The sequence below is a fragment of the Brachionichthys hirsutus genome, chromosome 6 (assembly GCF_040956055.1).
Source record: "Brachionichthys hirsutus isolate HB-005 chromosome 6, CSIRO-AGI_Bhir_v1, whole genome shotgun sequence".
NCBI classification, from domain to species: Eukaryota; Metazoa; Chordata; class Actinopteri; order Lophiiformes; family Brachionichthyidae; genus Brachionichthys; species Brachionichthys hirsutus.
This window is the reverse complement of record NC_090902.1, coordinates 7,016,730-7,036,680: the sequence shown is the minus strand read 5'-3', so window position 1 is coordinate 7,036,680 and position 19,951 is coordinate 7,016,730. Positions and strand designations below refer to the sequence as shown.

General features: G+C 49.4%; 3 protein-coding genes across 4 annotated transcripts; 2 read left to right on the top strand and 1 right to left on the bottom strand.

Annotated features, from left to right (window-relative positions):
- The first annotated feature begins 5,981 nt into the window (after window positions 1-5,981).
- Window positions 5,982-8,698, top strand: cabp2b (calcium binding protein 2b). Of its 2 annotated transcripts, none has more exons than XM_068740003.1 (6): window positions 5,982-6,026; window positions 7,871-7,901; window positions 7,986-8,129; window positions 8,250-8,359; window positions 8,446-8,593; window positions 8,673-8,698. In XM_068740003.1, exons 1-6 carry the CDS (start codon window positions 5,982-5,984, stop codon window positions 8,696-8,698), a joined length of 504 nt encoding a protein of 167 aa, XP_068596104.1. The 2 variants fall into 2 exon arrangements, with proteins under 2 accessions (XP_068596104.1, XP_068596103.1); XM_068740002.1 differs by lacking the exon at window positions 5,982-6,026 and adding an exon at window positions 6,941-6,988.
- A 1,161-nt stretch (window positions 8,699-9,859) lies between these two features.
- crybb1l1 (crystallin, beta B1, like 1) lies at window positions 9,860-10,898 on the bottom strand. The gene is made up of 5 exons (XM_068740000.1): window positions 10,806-10,898; window positions 10,575-10,693; window positions 10,356-10,488; window positions 10,125-10,267; window positions 9,860-10,031 (listed from the first exon to the last, which is right to left on the bottom strand). The coding sequence occupies exons 1-5, from the start codon at window positions 10,896-10,898 to the stop codon at window positions 9,860-9,862; spliced, it is 660 nt and encodes a 219-aa protein (XP_068596101.1).
- Window positions 10,899-12,400: 1,502 nt separating this feature from the next.
- cryba1l1 (crystallin, beta A1, like 1) lies at window positions 12,401-13,779 on the top strand. The gene is made up of 6 exons (XM_068740001.1): window positions 12,401-12,478; window positions 12,739-12,821; window positions 12,909-13,027; window positions 13,125-13,266; window positions 13,351-13,493; window positions 13,632-13,779. Exons 2-6 carry the CDS (start codon window positions 12,747-12,749, stop codon window positions 13,777-13,779), a joined length of 627 nt encoding a protein of 208 aa, XP_068596102.1. The 5' UTR covers window positions 12,401-12,478; window positions 12,739-12,746.
- Window positions 13,780-19,951: the final 6,172 nt, after the last annotated feature.

Genomic DNA, 19,951 nt, shown 5'->3' with positions numbered 1-19,951 from the left:
TGTCAGCTGATCAGCAGGCAGCAACGCAAGCCTTTACTTTGCTGCTGCTCACTTTGATTGGCTCAGTAAGGTAAGTAAACAAGAGCATCAGTCCCTTGATGTTCAGTCATCCTGGGCTCTCGTCATCTTCAAAGCGAGGCAGTCTGGGCCCAAATGCTGCAAAAAGGGAGCGGCTTCATCCACTTCCTGCCTGCCTTTTTAACTAGAGGGAGCACGAGATGGATAACAAATGGATGGGAAACGTTATTAATAGAAAGCTGCTGCTTTTCGTGGAATTAGTTGCTTTTAGACGGAAGCTGCAAAGCTACAAATCTGTTTCATAAAGCTCAAAAGCACACAGTGTTTACACACACACACACACACATGTGAAGGTGTGTGTCTATAAATACAGGCGACATGTCCACCTCCTCTCTCTCTCTCTCTCTCTCTGCCACTTGATGAATAACTGACCTGCAGGCACCTCCAGGAGAATCCAGAGAATCCAATTTGTGTTGTAACAAAGGCAGGAAAAAATAAATTGACAGAGGGGAGGGAAAAGGGATCAAGGGCAGATAGACGGGGGAAAGGAGAAGCTCCAGAGCAATGGGGATTACCATCAGAGGGAAATGATGATGACAAGAAAATCCAAAGGATGACAAGATGGGAAGATTGGGGTGACAAAGGGAACGCATGATTGGAAAAATACGTGGCAGGAAAGCAGGACATGCAGGTTTACACCAATTACAAAGGGTGACAACAGGAGGTGTGGTGTCGGGGGGGAAGGGAGGAAGAGGAGGAGAGAGATAGGTCGATGTGTTACAGGTAGATAACATGAGGGAGGTGAAGTCCTGCAGGTGTAGAGTGTCACTTAAAGGAGCGACCAGAAAGCTCCTCACGGCCAGAGGAAGCATCTGGAGGAGCTGCCAGCGAAGACAGAAGGGAGGACGGCGACATTTGAATTCTCTCTGGAACAAAAAAAAACCACTCCACTGTTCTAACAGAGCAGATTGATCATCTACTTGTATACATTTAAATCAGTGACTTTTTTTTTATAGCACATAAAATAAGAGAATCAAAGAGCCACTGCTGAAGAAGGGAGCGGCTGAGAGGAGGGAGAGGGAGAGAGAGGGAGACGCAGTGACGCCGCGATGTTCATGATCATTAGAGAGACGTCCGCTGGAGGGGCCGGCGGTGGGAAGATGAGCGCGCCGCCGACGCAAAGTGCAAAACAGGTGCGTGAATTTGGGTCTGCGGATGCGCAGCAGGTGACTTTAGAACGATGGGGTGTTTCTGATTCGCAACTATATTCAGTTTCAAGATTTGGTTTTTCAAGCATCCTAAGCCAGTGAAATTGTTCAAATGGTGGGGAAAAAAAGTGTGTAGCAAATGTCAAATTTTCCAGATTAAATTATTGTAAATGCTCATTTATTAGCCTTCAGAACAATGTCTCTAAACAAAATCTAAAAAGCTACCGAAAAGTATAGAACGTGTACAGTATACGTTACTGTTCTAATGAACAATGTCAATAGGCAGTTTCTGTATTATGCACATGCTCAGTACTAAATACTCAAATAAAAGTAGTATATCTAAGTAGGTTAGGGTTGCTATTATAATATTATAATGTATATGACCCCCCCCCCCCCAGGTGCAAGCTGCCATCAAAAAGAAGCTGGAGAAGCAGAAGAAGCGGATCAATGAGCAGGGACGGGGACCGGCAGACGTCCCTCCTGCTGTCCCTCCTGCTGTCCCGCAGCCCCCCTGGCCCCAGAGGTCCGGTCAGGGCCCGCAGGCCGCAGCCGCTGAGCGTCAGGAGGACACGTTAGAGGAGACGCTGGAGGAGATGATGCAGGGGCCGCGGAGGAGGAGGAGGGAGGAGGAGGAGGCAGAACCTGTGGACCTGCTGCCCATAGTGGACTCTGTGTTTGGACAGGTAGGAGCTACGGCCGCAAGGTTTATATACATAATAAATGTGTGTGTGTGTGTGTGTGTGTGTGTGTGTGTGTGACTTCCATTCCTCTGGCAGATCGAATGTCTCAATGACTTAAATTGAAACTAAGCCTCAAATTCAAATTTAAAGCCTTGCTGGAACTTTCTTGGAACTAAAAGGTTTCTTTATGTACTTTATGTACTTTATGTACTTTTGAAAAACAAAAACTGCAGACCAGAAATCTTTTAATTGACAAAATGATGTCTGCAGAATTGAAGTCCTTGTCCCGGCAGTGGAAACACACTGGGCTCCTCCAAAGGTTCCTATTTCCTGAGAAAAGTTCCTACCGTATAGAGCCTGAGTTTTATTTATCTCCAAATCCATCTGGAAGTGATGGAAGCAAAAAAAACAAAAAAACAAAAACAAACACAAGCAAAAGCAAAAGCTCAGGGCGGATATGGCATGTAGTTTAGAGGATTTGAACTTTCTACTTTGTTTTTTTTTTTTTGTTTGTTTTTTTTTTTTTATTTTTATTTATTTTTTTTTTTCTCTTCTTTATTTTTTTTTTTTTCTTTTTTACCTTGTCTGCATTCGTGCTCCACAGTGACGGACATAACGTCAGTCACTGCTGGAGTTCTATGCAATTTTTATTCTTATAGTGATTGTTTCTACTTTGGGGGACGTTGTAATCCGTAACAGATACACGCTTATAGCATCACTCACAGGGTAAGCAGTGACACGCGACACGACGCGGTTCGGCGCCAGCATCACAGCGTCTGGCTCCCCGGGGTCAGACATGGGATCATGCCTGACCCCGGGGTCAGACATGGGATCATTGCCATGCGAGGAAGTGAAATAAAATTGGAGGAGATTAAACCAAAGTTAAAGCTCCGCTGTGGACTTTGGAACGTTCGAGTTGAGCCGTCTCCTCCTGATCGTATCAGCAAACGCAGAAGGAGGCGGATGACGGATGTTGCCGAGGTTATTTGTGTTCTGCTTTAAACTTGACTGAAAGGTCTGAGTGACTCCTCTTCATTTCTTCTTCCTCGTTTTGGACCCTTCCATTCCTTCGTGCTCCCTCCGTTTCTTCGTTTCTAAGGTTACGGCACAGCTCTTATTACTGCGTCCTCACACCTGACACCAGATCAGTAAATGATACACCTGCTGTTTTACCTGCACGGACATGTTTCATGGCAATCACACAAGAGCACGCCGAGTCCAAAACGAAGACCCCGCGTTGAATTACTTCAGCTCTGCCGTCACGCACTTTACCAACCAGCGGCGTCTCATCTGTGTGATTAACTGAATCCAACACTATAGGTGAGAATCCAGCTGGTAATTGATCAGCTTCTGTCTGGGTTATTTATGACGCTCCTTGGTGTCGAGCTTAGTTGAATGTACAAACATTGGTAGCTTATTTTATTGGCCAACTAGTTTATTTTTTCATCGACTAAACATGAATAACATCAACAACAAAAACACTTTTTATTTTGCTTGAAATATCACATCATTGATGCAGATGTGGGAACCTCCATTACATAATTAACCGGGAAATAATTACACGGACACGTCATTACAGCTCAATGTAATTAAAATTAAATATTCCACTGTGTCATATAATATATGATAAGGCTTTATTTGCTCTGGGTTTGTTTATGAGCCGGTGTGTTTGTGAAACAATGCAATAAAGGATGATAGTGAGATTTTAAAATGGTTTAAAATTATTAATTTAAAACCCAGTTAATGATAAAAATATATTCTGTCATCCTATTTTATCACCTGACAAGCACTCCTATCTGCTTGCAAGATAGATCACCAACAATGAGATTCTTAAATCCAAACATTCTGCTTCTACTTAAAAGCATCTTCAGGAAAAAGATTTAATTAGAGAACTCGCTCTTAAGCCGTTCATCATCCAGTGAAGGCTCAATCTGCCCAGAGAGCTGCTGAACTCTGTAGAGCTGGGGTTCTACTTTGTGAGGTCCTCACTGTTATCCGAGCTGGCCTGAAGCGGCCTCTGGCGGCCTCTAGCGGCCTCTGCTAATTACTGCAGAATTTGACTGAACTGCTGCGTTTCATCCTGTCCAAGTGCAACAGAGTAAATATTTTGGTCTGAAGTACGGAGGAAGCTGTAGTTTGTTGACTTTGTTTTTTTTAACTCTCCGGGTGTCATCCTACTAAAAAAGATCACGTGAAAGGAGTCGGATCAAAGATACAGTTTAAGCAGTAATACTCAATTGTGGTATTATGGTGTTGCAGCGCAAAATAAGGTGATATAACTAATAGTACTATAGGAAAGTGTTGCGTCCCAATAAAAGCTTTCAACCTTTGTGTTAGTTGTCTATAGCTTAGCTGCCTGCAGCTTTAATATCTATGCGTGGCGTCGGGCATATGGGGCTAAACGAAATGTTGCCAACAACGCCATTTTAGGCCCTTCAACCTAAAGATCTATTTTGTGTTCCGTCGGGTTCCCAGCTCGTTTTAGCGGGTTTCCCCACCCACAGGTCCGCTCACAGTGAAAACCAGCAAGGCAGTTACTAATTCAAAGTATTTATTTAAGACTCTAAAAACAAAAGAACAGGAGAGACAGTCTATGGCCAACCTGCCTTCGAGACGGGGAAAACACAAATGAGGACGCTGGAACGAGGGAGGGGAAGCACCTATATACGCCCCCCCCCAATCAGTGGTAAATGGGCCACAGGTGCTCCCTCCCACACCTGCCTGCCCAATTAACTCCAATCATCCGGTTACATATGGAAGCAACTCGGACTTTTCCTTATTTGAGAAAACCTAAATCAAAGTTTGATGTTTGGTATTCTACATTTTGATGCCAGTGCCTCCGTGGTATAGAATTATCCATTCATAGACAGTGTTCTTCTGGTAAATGATGATATTATTCTTTAAATATTAAAACTTTATTCTTGTAAAGTTATACTCTTGACTTTATTCTCAAAATCTGAATAATATTTTCTGCTCTATAAATCCTGCTCTCCTCGATAACAGATTGGATATAGCTATACATCAAATACATTTTCCCTGAACATGGGATCATTTTACGATGTTTTTTTTTTTAATCAGAGGAACGTATGTTCAAGGTTGCTTTTAATTAGTTATTTGGTGCTACGGTCAGTTGAGTTAGGTCGGTGTTTGGATGGAAACTCAATAACAAACCGCCCAATCACGACGGTGCAAACTCTGGCTCCGTATGATGTCACTGTTATTAGTGACACACACACACACACACACACACACACACAGGCTGTGGTTTCCATATGGATGCACTTTAGTGAGCATCTTGTCAAATCTGCTTTGGGACAGCTTTGATGGCAGATGCTTCGTACAAGCTCAGCCGACCACTTAGTTTTGCACTCGTAACCTCAACTTGTGATTTTAAATCCTGGACTGATTTTAGAAAACCAGATCAAATGAGGTTGTATTAAGTTCAGCCAGAGCTCAGAAACGCTTTTCAATTTGCCAAGCGTGACCTGAGATGACCCCGGTCAACATCGACACGCAACATGGGGCTGGTTAACTGCCATAGTTTGTGTGAGCTCACAGTTGCTGTTGAAGCTTTGTTTGTAACATATTCGATTGCAAGTTTTGGTTTCCTGTTTTGCATCTTTTTATATATACTTTTTCTGTATCACTGTGTTTAATTCCTCTTTATTGCCACTGTAAAACTCATCATACTGTAGAGTCGAATCCTGGTAGAATAATGAGGGATGAGATTTAAAGCATTGATCAGCGGGAAGGGAAGCTGCCCTCCCCAGACAGCACCGTTTGGTTGTTGTTGTTGTTTTTGTTTATTCCCATTGATCTTTGGTCATGGAGAGATGGGTGGAGCCATTCGGGATTGTTAGTATTGGATTAGAACTGGTCTTTGTCTCTGCGCTATCATACGTGGTGACGGGGCACTTTGTTAGGGCATCTCTAACTTCAAAGAAGTCCAAAGAGAAGTGGGATTAGGATTAATACAGGCAACAATCCGATAGAGGGTGAGAGGAGGAACGAAAGATTAGGACAGCTGGAGGAGCTCGGTTGGTGCGTTTGCCTTTCACCCAGGGAACATTGGGTAATGGGTAACTGCACCAAAGCATCCATGAAAGGCAAAATGAAGAAGGTAAGAAGATTTAATATTATCATTTGAAAACTGTAAACAATGAAAAGCCACTTGGGACCTTTAATCTTTTTTATGTCAGCATGCATTCTTGTACATTTTGTAGATTTTATTCGTGTAAAAAGCCGTTTTGGATTTTCCTGGAGATCCTTGAAATATCCTTTTATTCCGTTTAGAAATATCGGATCATAAAACTCTTATAATGATCTTGAATTTGAACCAATATTGTACTCAATTTATTTTCACTCACGGATTTGAACTTGCACGTCCTGGTCCACACACACACCCCACATGCACAACCACTACACACCACACGGCGGGTTGAGCGGCACACGAGCAGGGCTAATTGGGGGCCCTTGCTCAAGGGCACCTCGGCAGTGCCCTGGAAGTAGTCTGGCTCCCCTCCAGCCACTGTGGGTGACAACGCCACCTAATGATATATTATATTATATTTACTTTATTTCCGAATTGATTTCTCTAGAGGGTTTCCCAGACACAACCCACGCACAGGTCGGCTCACAGTGAATGAAAGCACGGTGTGATAACAATTTAATTTAATTTAGCAAACAAACGAGGCGCTGACCCCGGCGCTAAACTGTGAGTGGACTACCTCGGAACAAGAAGCAGTTTATGTAACACAGGTTCACAATTGTGTCTGCACGACGAGCAAACGTTTCGTCTTAGCCTTGTTCCTTGAACAACACGATTCTGTCCTCTGTCTTGAGAAATCAGATGCATGGACAGTCTGTGTCTTTAATGGTGGAGTTAAACAGCCCGGTCTGCCTGTAAAGGCCGTAGTGGATGGGAAGGAGAGGGCAGAGTGCCAGCGGGGTCTGCAGCCGGAGGGAGAGGAGGAGGAGCTGTTCAGCCACCCCTTCAGAGCACTGATGAAGAGCCACAGCATGCTGCGACCCGTCATGGGCCCCGCCTGCGTCTTCCTTAGGCAGGGCTTTTCACAGACGCTTGTATGTAACAGAAGACCTCACACGACCCCAGTGCCACTTCTTCTTCCTCTCACGCTGATTCATTTCACCCCCCCCCCCCCCCCCACCTCTCGGCTGACCCTCATCCTGCAGCCGTGGCCCATTCCATCCACCGCTGGCGGGGGGGGGATGTCAGATGATGAACACTAATGGGATTGAGTGCATTTAGCTCAGTGGAAAGTATTGAATGGATCTGTGGAGCTTACTCTAAAACATGCAGCACATGGAGATGTGGATTTTCAACCATTTAAATTTGGTGTCTGTAACACACCGGCGATTATAATCTCGAGGCATTTTGATTGTTGTTTGAAAAATGAAGCAAAGGTCTGTCAAAGTAAATGACATAATCTCTGACCTGGCATATTTGGAAACACACACACACACGTGAGTGCATGACATCAACGGATGTGTATTTTATAATCTCCAGATGTGTCCATAATAATCTTGCTACTGTTTACAGGAACGTCCGTATGCATCATAATGGAGTCAACAGCTTAATCCAAGTAGATTACGACACTGAAATAGACAGAGTCTGTCCATCGGACGCAGTTTACAACCACACTCAGTTGTGAATAACATTAAAGCATAAAATCTTGGCTGCAGATTTAAATAGACATTTTAAATAACGGGTAACATTTCAGGCAACCATTGATCATTTCTCTCATTTCATCCGGTCTCTCGATGCTTGTCTCGTTTTTTTCCTTCCCCAATCGCCTGATTTGTTGCTCAGCTGTTCCTCTTTAAATCTCACTGTGTGTATTTGTCCTTTACTTAGATAAAAACATTTCCACAATAAATGATTGTCAGTTTAGAGTTTGTCTCAAGGGCGGAAGATGACGTCTGTCTCTGTAATTTCACCGACAGGACAGAGAGCTGAGGCCGGAGGAGCTGGAGGGTGAGCGAGCTTTGCGGCGTCTTTACGTCATATTTATATCTCATAAACTTTAACGCCTTTTCTGCACGTCTGTGTTTCTGTCAGAGCTCCGGGAGGCTTTCGTGGAGTTCGACAGGAACAAAAAAGGCTACATCAGTCATAAAGACCTCGGGGAGTGTATGAGGACCATGGGGTACATGCCGACAGAGATGGAGCTCATCGAACTGAGCCAGCAGATCTGTGAGTCGAGTCGAGTCGATATTAAGAACTGAAGCGGGCATAAATTTGAGATTACGTAAAAGCCCCGTCTCGGGTCGCGGCGGTAACAAAGGCCGGCGCTGGAGCGACGGTGTAATCTGCGTGTTGCAGGTGGAGGTAAAGTGGACTTCGAGGACTTCGTGGAGCTGATGGGGCCCAAGATGTTGGCAGAGACAGCTGACATGATCGGCGTGAAGGAACTCCGAGACGCGTTCAGAGAGGTCAGGGCGCTCGGGTCACGTTCTGATACGTGACGCAGGCTCCGCCGGGTAAAGTGTGAAGCGACTTTAATCCTCTGCGTTTCCAGTTTGACTCTAACGGCGACGGCCAGATCAGTTTGACGGAGCTGCGCGAGGCCATGAAGAAGCTGATGGGAGAACAAGTGACCAACAGAGAGATCAACGAGATCCTCCGAGACGTCGACCTCAACGGAGACGGTCTGCTGGACTTTGAGGGTGAGAGATATCCCGGCGACCTTTATGTGACCTTTCCTCACGACCTTCCCTCTCACTCCTCTCTCACTTGTTTTTTCAGAGTTTGTGCGAATGATGTCTCGCTGACCATCCAGATGGACACAACTGCTACATCGCAGTGAAGACTCTCCTCCTGCTCTTTAGAGCACTCGAAACAAGTTATTTTTGTACTCAATGAAGAAATAGTTTTAATAGACAAATCACGTGCGGCCCACAACTGGCACGCCTGAAATGCAGTGCAAAGCAAACATGAAGTATTTTAACAGCTGAAAAACTCATCACATCTTATTAGAAAGTATTTCTGTCTGTCTTTTTCAGATTTTTAGATAATAGATAGATAGATAGATAGATAGATCGTTTTCCTTTTCTTTTATGGAACACTGACTGTGCAGAGTTTTCTAAAATGATCATTATAATAGGGATGTTTATTTACTAACAGCTTCATGTTAAAAATAAAATGTTGTTTTTTTACACTTGTGATTTCAGACTCTCTCTCTTCATGCTACTACACTTATATTTAGGATACATTTATTTACAAAATAAGAGAAAAACGTGATTATTCAAGTTAAAGATTAATTTTATGAGTTATATATACAGTATTCTTATTCAGAATTAATATTTTCTAATCTTGCTGCTATGTTTGTCTGCGCTGCGCTTTAAAATTCAATATGCATAATTTATTTAATAAGCAACAACCACAAAAAAATCATTGAATCAAGATTTTACTTTTTATTGAAAACTTGGCCAGGATTCTGTACAGCAGAGCGGGTGTGCCGAGGCACAGGGGCAGGAAGTCAGGGGGACAGGGGGGGGCTCTCGGGATTCCATTTCCCATGATGCATCATACCCTGAGCCAAGAATTGGGTGTGTAAAACAGCTAAAGGAATTGTGTTCCCTCTTTGGTGTCTCAGAGGACTGTGGTTGGGGGGGGGGGGGGGGGGGTGAACGAGGGACTTAAAAAAAAAAAAAGGAGAAAATGGGAAAGCAAAACTCAGCCCTTAGGGGAGAAAGAGAAGAGAGAGACGGAGAGGAATGGAGGGCGGTTTAGCTGATCCTCCAATTGAGGTGTTGTCTCCAATCAGGGGCAGATCCCAGCCCTCACCCCCCCCCCCCCCCCCCCTTTGTGTAACATTAGATCACAGACCATTTAGGGTGCCGAGTCAAGGCCTCGGACATCTCTCCCCTTCCCCTCTTCCTCCGCCCCTCTCCCTCACCTCTGCTCTTTCTCTTTCTCTCCTTCCCCGAGCCTCACTTGCTGGCCATGGTGTAGCAACCCTGTTGGTGCCACTGCATGTCGCGGATGCGCCTCACGGACTGGAACTGAGGGTGGCGGGCGCCGTACTCGTTGAAGTGCCTGAAGTCGCCCTTCTCCAGCAGGTACTGGCTGCCACGGTAACCAGGGAACTGGTATCCCACCCAGCTGCGGACAGAAGAGGAAGCGGGTCAGTCGATTGGCGGCTCGCCGTGCCGATCGGAGAGCCTGAAGTTTGAGAGCAGCGAGGAGAACGCTCACGTTCCACAGCTGACGATGATGCTGCCCACTCTGTCGGTGAAGCCGTAGGAGAACAGGCTGGGAACGTCGTCGTCCATGATCTCCATCTTGCGGCCCTTGAACTCTCCGACCTCGTACAAGCAGATCTTGTGCTTCTCGGGGTCCTGGAAAGAAGACGCGCACGCGGGTTCCAAGGAGGAGTCGAAGACCGGAGAGAGGTTTATGAAGAGCAGACGTTTTTTTTTGATTTACCATTCTGACAGGCCTGAAGGACAGCAGATAGTCGTTCTTCTGGCAGTTGCTCCAGGAATCCCAGCGGGGATACTCCCCTTTCTCCAGGATGTACATCTCTCCGCAGAAGTTCATCTGCTCGAAGGCCACGAAGCTGCGGACGAAGCGCCATTAGTCAGGCGTCCGTGCAGAGAAGAAGAGCGAAAATGTACAAAAGGTCTTTGGCTTTGTGAGACTTACGGTCCGCACTCGACACGCAGGGAGCGAACGCGGTCCATGCCCATCTCACACACATTCATGCACTCGTTGCTGATCTCGATCATGCGACCCTGGAAGTTCTCCTGGTCGAACACGTACATCTGGAGGGGATAGAAGCGCACAGATGAGCCGGTAGGCCAAGGCTCTGCGGCGTGATTGATCTGAGATGTGTCTCAGCGTGATTGAGGCATGGCGTCCCAGGTAGGAGCTCACCTTGTAGGCCATCATTCCCATCTCAGACTTCTTTCCCTGAGCAGCCTTCCCATCGGTCTGGGAAGAAGTCTTGGACTTATCTCCGCTGGACATGATTACTGGGTGGAGAGATAAGGGGTTAAAATGCGTTGGGAGAAAAATCAAACCGGTAATCTGGCGTTAAGTCTATCAGGGAAATTAAAGAATGCCTTCGAGGTGGATTAAAAATATAGCGAACACTATATATATATTATTTTGCATGTCTTCATCCTTGCATTGTGTCTCTACAACCGCACTGACATCCAGCATGTGTGTGTGTGTGTGTGTGTGTGTGTGTGCCTTACCTGTGTGTGTGCGTGCGATGCCTGCGACGAGCCTCACTCAGAGTGTGTGTGAATCGGACGGCGCCGGTCGCTTTTATACGCTGGCGCTCATGGAAGTGGGATTATAGGCAGAGAAACAAACCTGCTGAGGTCAGAGGCGTGAGATAAAAGAACCTCTAAATCATCACACAGGGGGGGGGGGGGGCAGTGACTGATCCAACCGATAGAGTCCCTCCATGTTCCCAGCTTCAACATTTACAGCTAAGTGGTGTCTCATTTCGTTTTGTATTGTGACTTGACTGCATTTCAGATTCTTAATTCTCATTCAGTGATTTTGGCCCTTAAAGAGAATTCAGGTATAAGTACATAAAATCAACCCCATAGAAGGTTTAACAAGCCCTGGTATCAGAATCAGAATACTTTAATAATCCCAGAGGGTATATAAGTACATGTTAAAGTACACCTGGACACTTTAGCCTGGTTGTGAGTGACTAGAATCTCTAAGTGTTGAGTCAGACTGAAGGGCTCTGTCTTAAAGCTCAGTCTAGTTACTTTTAGTAGAAGTATTACAGTAACGTTATCACACAGTAACTTACTGATCTGTATATTAAATCATGCATCGTTCCAGCTTCTGGAGACACTTCTTGCAGGACAGAATCTTTTTTTAAAAAAAGATTAACCAATTATACTTACCAGTACGTCACTGAAATTTTTTATGTAGCTAAATTATATATTTCATGGCTGAGGCTCATTACGTTTTGTAATTGCATATTAATTATCTGCGACGCATAATCAATAAACCGTTTCCACTGTTTCCATTTGCGTATTGGATTTCATCACATTTGATGCAATTTCTATTTGATAACTGTTTTAATTGAGGCGTGACTGAATTCCCACTAGTTTCACGCACGCACACACACACACACGCACACATGCGTCCTTGGCGCTGCGCGCGTAAAAGCATTTCAGTGACAATTAAGACGGATTGAAATGAAACATTAAACTTGTACACCGACCGCGGGCCTCCTGCCCCGCTGAGGTGCCTCTCTGCTCCGCAGCTAATCCGCGCATTCTCCGTGCCTTTGTGCGTGTGCACGCGCCGGACTGCTGACCGCGTCCCGAACATGCCAGAGCCTTTTTTTTTTTTTTTGTTTCCGCGCATCAGCAACACTGTGGGATCTGCTGAGCTGGCCGCGAGGACGCGCCGCAGCTTCTCACGGGACGGCGTGCATTATCCCGCGTCGGGGCCGCGGACGCGCACTGCTCAGGCGCGTCCCGCGACCGAACCCCGTATAAAACTGGAGCTGCCAGGTCCTCTCAAAGCTCTAAACGCGACGCAGGCAGGCAGGCAGGCAGCAGGCTGCCATATAGGTAAGGCCGCATCTCTGCTACAGACACCGGAACCCACGAAGCACCTCACAGAAAATCATTCTGATGCTTTTTACCGTTCAGACTTCATAGTTCACCTTTTTTAGGAAGCGTAAAGTCGCTCTCTGGGCCAGATTGTCGTGTCATGAGTTGTAGCTGCTGAACATCTAAACTCACCAACACTGCAGGGTAGTTTTGTTTTGTCTCCCCCCAGGAGAGTCCTTGTCTTTTCTAAATCGCTCGCTCTTAATCTGCCACATCAGGAGTGAAGATGTACAGAACCACAAAGTCCCCAATGATGCAGCCGCTGGTCAACTCAGGAATGGGCATGGCTCCTTTCTTTAAGGTAAACACTCACACACACACACACACACACACACACACGCGCGCGCGTGCGCTCCACCTGACACACTAAACGCCCTCCATCCTCCAGGTGACTGTGTTTGAGCAGGAGCATTTCCAGGGCAAGTGTCTGCAGTTCACCTCCGAGTGCTGCAACATTCAGGAGTGTGGCCTGGACAACATCCGCTCCATCAGGGTGGAGAGCGGAGCGTGAGTCTGGATGCCCTCACACAAGGGTCCGAACGTGTTCGTCTCAACGTGCAGAGCGGTTACCGCTCTCTCTCTCTCTCTCTCTCTCTCTCTCCAGCTGGGTGGGTTTCGAGCACCACGACTTCCAGGGCCAGCAGTTCATCCTGGAGAGAGGAGAGTACCCCCACTGGGACGCTTACAGCGGCTCCATCTCCTACCACGTGGAGCGCCTCATGTCTCTGCGCCCCGTCTACTGCGCTGTGGGTTCTGATCCGGTGGGACTCGACAATTATCGCCGGGATCTATACAAATCTCAAGAACTGCTCCTCTCTCTCTCCCTTCAGTCTCACCAGAGCAGCCGCATGATCATCTTTGAGAGGGAGAACTTCATGGGCCGCAACGTGGAGCTCTGCGACGACTACCCGTCTCTGCAGGCCATGGGCTGGATGATGCCCGAAGTCGGCTCCATGCACGTGCAGTGCGGCGCGTGAGTTTGATGGGAGTCTGTGTGAACAGCGGGGATAGAGAACGCATTCAATCAGGACGCCTCCGCAAAGGCTCGTCAGACTTCCAGGTGGTTTAGATGAATAAATGTCTGCCCCCCCTCCCCTCCCCCGCCCCGCAGCTTCGTGTGCTACCAGTACGCCGGCTACAGAGGCCAGCAGTACATCATGGAGTGTGAGCGGCACAGCGGAGACTATCAGCACTGGAGGAACTGGGGCTCCCACTGCCAGACCCCCCAGATCCAGTCCATCCGGCGCATCCAGCATTGAGAGGAGGGCAGCCCGCGGCTTAGGCAGCTTCCCCAGACCCCCCCCCCCCCCCCCCCCCTCCCCCTCAGCCCTAACCCTCTCCTCTTCCTCCCTTTAACCCTTTCCTTCCTCTCGACTTTTGAGCCACACACAAGCCGCCCCGCTGCCAGAGTGCGATAAGAGACAATATCGCACTGCTGAAGCACGGGGAGTCGATATCACCGACACGCACGCTGTCTTTTTATTTGCTCTAGCGGTCCCGACACACTCATGCACAAAGACATACCTGCGCTGTACTCGCACCTGAGGGAGGGCGGGACCAGAGGGGAGGAGCCAGCTCCACCCTTTCACTGTGCTGTGGTGCAGCTCAGATGTGTTTTGTTGTTGCGTGTAAGAAGTTGATCCACAGGATGCGAACTAATAAACTCATTTCACCTCATGCGTTCTAGTTTTATTGTTAGAAGTGTGTGTGCGAGGTTTCTGGTGATGAAATACACAAAAACACAAATATGGTTTAATATATGCATAAAACTAATCACACAATTATCTTCAATACTTGCGTTAGTTAAATGCTGAGACCAACGTGTACTTGAAAACACAGTCCGTGTACAATGTGTGTTTTGGCTTTAACTGTGTGGTGCCAATATTAAAGGCGATATTGACTTATTCATGTCTGTGTTTTAATTTTAAACATGACAAATGAGCATCTTCCTGTATCCAAAAACATTTAATCTGAGATTAACTTTTTCTGTGTGTTTAAATCCAAAGCACGAGGCGAGGGAGGAACTGAAATCAGGACTCATGAGGCGAGGGAGGAACTGAAATCAGGACTCACGAGGCGAGGGAGGAACTGAAATCAGGACTCATGAGGCGAGGGAGGAACTGAAATCAGGACTCATGAGGCGAGGGAGGAACTGAAATCAGGACACATGAGGCAAGGAAGGAACTGAAATCAGGACTCATGAGGCGAGGGAGGAGCTGAAATCAGGACTCATGAGGCGAGGGAGGAACTGAAATCAGGACTCATGAGGCGAGGGAGGAGCGGAAATCAGGACTCATGAGGCGAGGGAGGAACTGAAATCAGGACTCATGAGGCGAGGGAGGAACTGAAATCAGGACTCATGAGGCGAGGGAGGAACTGAAATCAGGACTCATGAGGGGAGGAAGGAGCTGAAATCAGGACTCATGAGGCGAGGCAGGAACTGAAATCAGGACTCATGAGGCGAGGCAGGAACTGAAATCAGGACTCATGAGGCGAGGGAGGAACTGAAATCAGGACTCATGAGGAGGCTCGTTTAATTGTAGAAATCAGAGGCGTGAACACGGCGGCACGCGGAACAAAAGGCGCCGGTAAAACAAGGAACATTTTGAGGCCGTAACAGAACCGAGGCGGACATTCTGTAGTTCTCATATTTACAACTAACATAGTAATGTTCAACATGAGTCACTATAGAAACCTGATTAACTTTTTTTTTTTACGGTTTTCCAACAGTTAAAACAAACTTCACTGAACATGTCCGCTTAAAAAACCCAATTACTGAACTCAATAGTGTCATCATTTAAAAAAAATATAATAAAATGTGTATAACGGTAAAACAAAAAGCAGAATTACAGCTCAATGAACATTTGAACGTCCTTCCTGTCGCTGCTCCTCAGTAACTCGGCTAAATGAAACACATTCAGGTGAAACGTACGACACGACCCGGATGGAGGAAGGAAAGAAACATGAAAGCGACGCCATCGCTGGAGCGCCTCTATCGCATCTTCTGTTAACGAGTTCCACCTTTATATGTCCACGTCGACGTCCTCGTCTTCGTCGCCATCTTCCGGGACAGCGTCCAGACGATGGTCACCGGATCGGGCGCGGGACCCGACCCTCCGATCACATCGATGTCGTCCTCCCAGTCGAGTGCAGCCGAGCCCAGCCTGACCTCTGAAGGAGACAGGGAGGACGCAGGAGGCCTCGTCTCCGTCTCGCGTGGCAGCGCCGCTGCTGATTGGCTCTCTCCGGCCACATCTAAGGAGCTGCTCTTCTCTTCGCCCGTCAAGCATTGCCCCATTTTCCCGAGTGAGACTTCACGCCACGCGGGCGTCCCTCCTTGCTCCACGCTCTTCTCCCGGGCCGCGCGCTCCGGATCGGCCTGCTCGAGGTGCTTCTCTGCAGCCCGCGGCCGGCCGCCTGTCGTTTTCCTGCGGCTGGTTCTCTTGATGTCCGTTTGACCGGCTGAAGGCTGCAGCGGTTCCTCAAGGATCCGCGCACTGTCCTGTGAACGCGAATGAGTCTGAGTGATCAGTTTCACCGTCGACAGACCATAATATCATCAGAAGACTCTGAAGCTAGAAGATCCTCTGTGAACAAGCAGCTCGGCCAAAACACGGCACCTCCTTCTTTACATTCCTGTGATAATCTTTGTAAAAAAAAATAATTTAGATAAATAAAATGCAACGATAAAAGGTTTCCGTTTACCACGCGCAGATTCCTAAGCCTGGTCCTGATTGGATACGTCTTCCAGACGTTCTGATTTGTGCAAGAAACGTCATCCGGACGGATTTCCTTCCATGAATCGGTCTTTGCGTTTGCAATGTTCTGAAAATGCATAAACACAAAAATGCATGTGACACCAATCACTAAACCTTTGTGTGTGTGTGTGTGTGTGTGGGGGGGGGGGGGGGGGGCTTGGCTGGTGACAGGAAGCCTCATCAGAACCGGAGCCCACTTAGCGGGCAGCAGCTGGAAATGTTTGTCACCTTGACGTCCAGACTCCGGGGGCCACGTTCCTGCGGCGCCGCTCCACACGGCTCCAGTTTCACCACGGCAACCCGCTGCAGCAGCTGCTCGTCTCCTCGGACGCGCCTTTTGGACGCCGCCTCGCTCGCCGGCTTTGGCTTCTTCCGTTTCTTCCTCTCGACTGAGTACACGCCGTTGCTGCTTTCTCTCTTTCTCCGTCTTTTGTTCTTCGTCGCGACTTTTCCCGGCATTCCCTCAATTTGTCCGGCGAGAGCCGGACCGTCGGGGGACGCCGGCGGCGCCCCGCCTCCGTCGGCCTGCTGTCGCCCGGGCAACTGAGAGCTACCCGCCGGAGCGGTGGCGCTGCTCTGGCAGCCCGGCTCCGCCTCTTTCCCGTTGATGTGCTGCTCAAAGGAGAGGAGGATGCTCTGCAGCATCTCGTTCAGCTCCCCCTCGCTCGGCTCCTCGCCGTTGGCACAACCGGATCCGTCGGCTCCTCCTCCGTCCCGGCGGCGGCGTGGCCCTGCTGTCCGTTTTGGGACAGAGTATTGGCAGTGGTGCCGCCGCCGCCGCCGCTCGGTAAAATGTCAAGCCCCATCATCACTTCCTCCAGCAGCTCGCTGATATTTTCGAGATGTTGCTGCTGAGGCGGAGGAGGGGCCGGGGGGCAGCCGGGGGGGGTGGGGAGGAGGCACCAAGCTGGAGACGCGTAAGACGCTGCGGGCGCTGAGACGCCGGTTGATGGAGGAGGCTGGAGGCGGGGGCTCGACTGCACGGGAGACGATTCAGCCTTCGCCCCCCGAGGCCTGCCGACGGGACGGCCGTCCTGCAACCAGGGAGGAGGAGAGAGAGAGTAACTCAAATATAAAATATAAATGAAGTTACCTCAGAGGCCGGTGGAGCAGAAAGCTCCCAGCGCTCTCACCTGGGTCGGCGCCGTCGGCGCCGCGTCCGCCCGCCCTCGTCCACGCTTGCTGGTTCCTGCTCCTCCTCCGCTCGGTTTGACCTCCCTAAACGTTTCCAGCACCGTTCTCCTCCGGCTCCGGGCCGGCGTCAGAAGCTCTCTGGTCTTCATCCAGAGACTCCGTCCCGCTGCGCCGCCGCCCTGGCCCGTCTTGGAGAAGCTCCTCCTCGACCGCTGCAGGAAGAACTTCTGTAAACTGCTCGCCCTCACCTCCTGCAAACGCCCCGTCTGCGTTAGCCCCCCTTGCCTCCCGGCTCTTCTCTCACCTCCCCCTGCTCCCCTGGCGTTTGCTGCTCCTGTCGTCTGCCTTCCAGTTCCGTGCCCCCCCCCGCGGGAGGCCCCCTCGCTGTCTTGACTGAGGACGTAGTTGGCGTATCCCGGGATGTTGTCCTGAAGCAGTTTCAGCCTCTCGTTCTCCAATTGTCCGTCTGCTGCGGCGTCTCTGTGCGGCCCCCCGGAGCCGGCCCGCCATGTATGTGGGCACGGGCCCACCTGGCAGGACCCCGAGGGGACGGAGGAGGAGACGGGGACAAACGGCTGTGGACACGGGCCCACTTGGCAGGACCCCGCGGGGATGGAGGAGGAGACGGGGACGAACGGCTGTGCCACCCCAGAGACGGGCGTCTGTCCGGCCGCAGTGCATCCTGGGAAGTCGTCCGCGGCAGCGGGGAGAGGCTGCTGGGCCTGGTTTCCGTTGGGTGGGTAGATGATGGACATGGACACATAGGGAAGTTGAGGGGGAACAAAATCTGGGTCCGGCTGTCTCAGACTCTGGAGAGCAGCAATATCGATGGTCTCGTAAGACACCGCTGGGGGAGGCGGAGCTCCGTCTGAGCTCCCAGAGGCCTTTTCACCATCTGGAAGCGTCTCCTCCCACAGAAACGTCACCCCGTCCCTCACATCTCCCCTCCACCTCTGTGGCGCCCCCCCCTGGCTTCCCTCGGGCTCTGTTTGCACTCCGACCTCTGCGCGCCGGCTTTGAGGATCTCTCCCCGTGACCTCCACCAGCCCGTGGACGCCGAGCTCGGCCGCAGCAGATAGAGCCTCTTGCTTCTCGCCTTCGCCCTCCCCTTCTCGCCTTCGCCCTCCCCTGCCATCTCCCCGGAGTAAAGCAGCCGGACCAGGTGGAGCAGCGTGCAGCCGCTGAGGGCGCCAAAGTCTACCCGGTGGCTCTGTCCCGGGGGCGGCGGCGGCACGGCGGACAGGTCGGAGGAAAGGCCTGGGCTGATGGCTGACAGGACGCAGCTGTGCACCGGCACCGACACACCTGCAGGAGAGGAGCTCATTGGTGATGATGATGATGATGATGATGATGATGATGATGATGATGATGATGGCAGCGCTTTGATCTAACTGAAGCAGGTTACCTTCCGTCCGGAGCAGAGCGTCACAGAACCGGTTGGACTGCTGCTGCCGCTGCAGCCCGGCGAGGAGGAGGGCGTCAAAGCCGGGCTTCCGGTAGCGCCACATGACCCCATCCACTTCAGAGGAGGAGAGGGGTCCGGTTATAACAGCACGGTCCGGTTATAACAGCACGGTCCAGTTATAACGGCAAGGTCCGGTTATAACAGCAAGGTCCGGTTATAACAGCAAGGACCTTATAACGGCAAGGTCCGGTTATAACGGCAAGGTCCGGTTATAACGGCAAGGACCTTATAACGGCAAGGTCCGGTTATAACGGCAAGGTCCGGTTATAACAGCACGGTCCAGTTATAACGGCAAGGTCCGGTTATAACGGCAAGGTCCGGTTATAACGGCAAGGACCTTATAACGGCAAGGTCCGGTTATAACGGCAAGGTCCGGTTATAACGGCAAGGTCCGGTTATAACAGCACGGTCCAGTTATAACAGCACGGTCCGGTTATAACAGCACGGTCCAGTTATAACGGCAAGGTCCGGTTATAACGGCAAGGACCTTATAACGGCAAGGTCCGGTTATAACGACAAGGTCCGGTTATAACGGCAAGGTCCGGTTATAACGGCAAGGTCCGGTTATAACGGCAAGGACCTTATAACGGCAAGGTCCGGTTATAACGGCAAGGTCCGGTTATAACGGCAAGGTCCGGTTATAACGGCAAGGTCCAGTTATAACGGCAAGGTCCGGTTATAACAGCACGGTCCGGTTATAACAGCAAGGTCCGGTTATAACGGCAAGGTCCGGTTATAACAGCACGGTCCGGTTATAACGGCAAGGTCCGGTTATAACGGCAAGGTCCGGTTATAACGGCAAGGTCCGGTTATAACGGCAAGGTCCGGTTATAACAGCAAGGTCCGGTTATAACGGCAAGGTCCGGTTATAACGGCAAGGTCCGGTTATAACAGCAAGGTCCGGTTATAACAGCAATGTGCTTATAACAGCAAGGTGGTTATAACAGCACGGTGCTTATAACAGCAATGTGCTTATAACAGCAAGGTCCGGTTATAACAGCAATGTGCTTATAACAGCAAGGTGGTTATAACAGCACGGTGCTTATAACAGCAATGTGCTTATAACAGCACGGT

What these genes read in the sequence shown, in the direction of transcription:
- cabp2b (XM_068740002.1), top strand. Translation starts at nt 6,941, where the DNA reads ATGGGCCCCGCCTGCGTCTTCCTTAGGCAGGGCTTTTCACAGACGCTT. An exon ending in GAGGCCGGAGGAGCTGGAGG is followed by an intron (nt 7,902 to 7,985) that starts GTGAGCGAGCTT and finishes TGTTTCTGTCAG; the next exon opens with AGCTCCGGGAGGCTTTCGTG. An exon ending in CCAGCAGATCTGTGAGTCGA is followed by an intron (nt 8,130 to 8,249) that starts GTCGAGTCGATA and finishes TGCGTGTTGCAG; the next exon opens with GTGGAGGTAAAGTGGACTTC.
- crybb1l1 (XM_068740000.1), bottom strand. Translation starts at nt 10,898, where the DNA reads ATGTCCAGCGGAGATAAGTCCAAGACTTCTTCCCAGACCGATGGGAAG. An exon ending in CCTTCAGGCCTGTCAGAATG is followed by an intron (nt 10,268 to 10,355) that starts GTAAATCAAAAA and finishes TCTTCTTTCCAG; the next exon opens with GACCCCGAGAAGCACAAGAT. An exon ending in ATCATCGTCAGCTGTGGAAC is followed by an intron (nt 10,032 to 10,124) that starts GTGAGCGTTCTC and finishes TTCTGTCCGCAG; the next exon opens with CTGGGTGGGATACCAGTTCC.
- cryba1l1 (XM_068740001.1), top strand. Translation starts at nt 12,747, where the DNA reads ATGTACAGAACCACAAAGTCCCCAATGATGCAGCCGCTGGTCAACTCA. An exon ending in ATCAGGGTGGAGAGCGGAGC is followed by an intron (nt 13,028 to 13,124) that starts GTGAGTCTGGAT and finishes CTCTCTCTCCAG; the next exon opens with CTGGGTGGGTTTCGAGCACC. An exon ending in ATGCACGTGCAGTGCGGCGC is followed by an intron (nt 13,494 to 13,631) that starts GTGAGTTTGATG and finishes CCCGCCCCGCAG; the next exon opens with CTTCGTGTGCTACCAGTACG.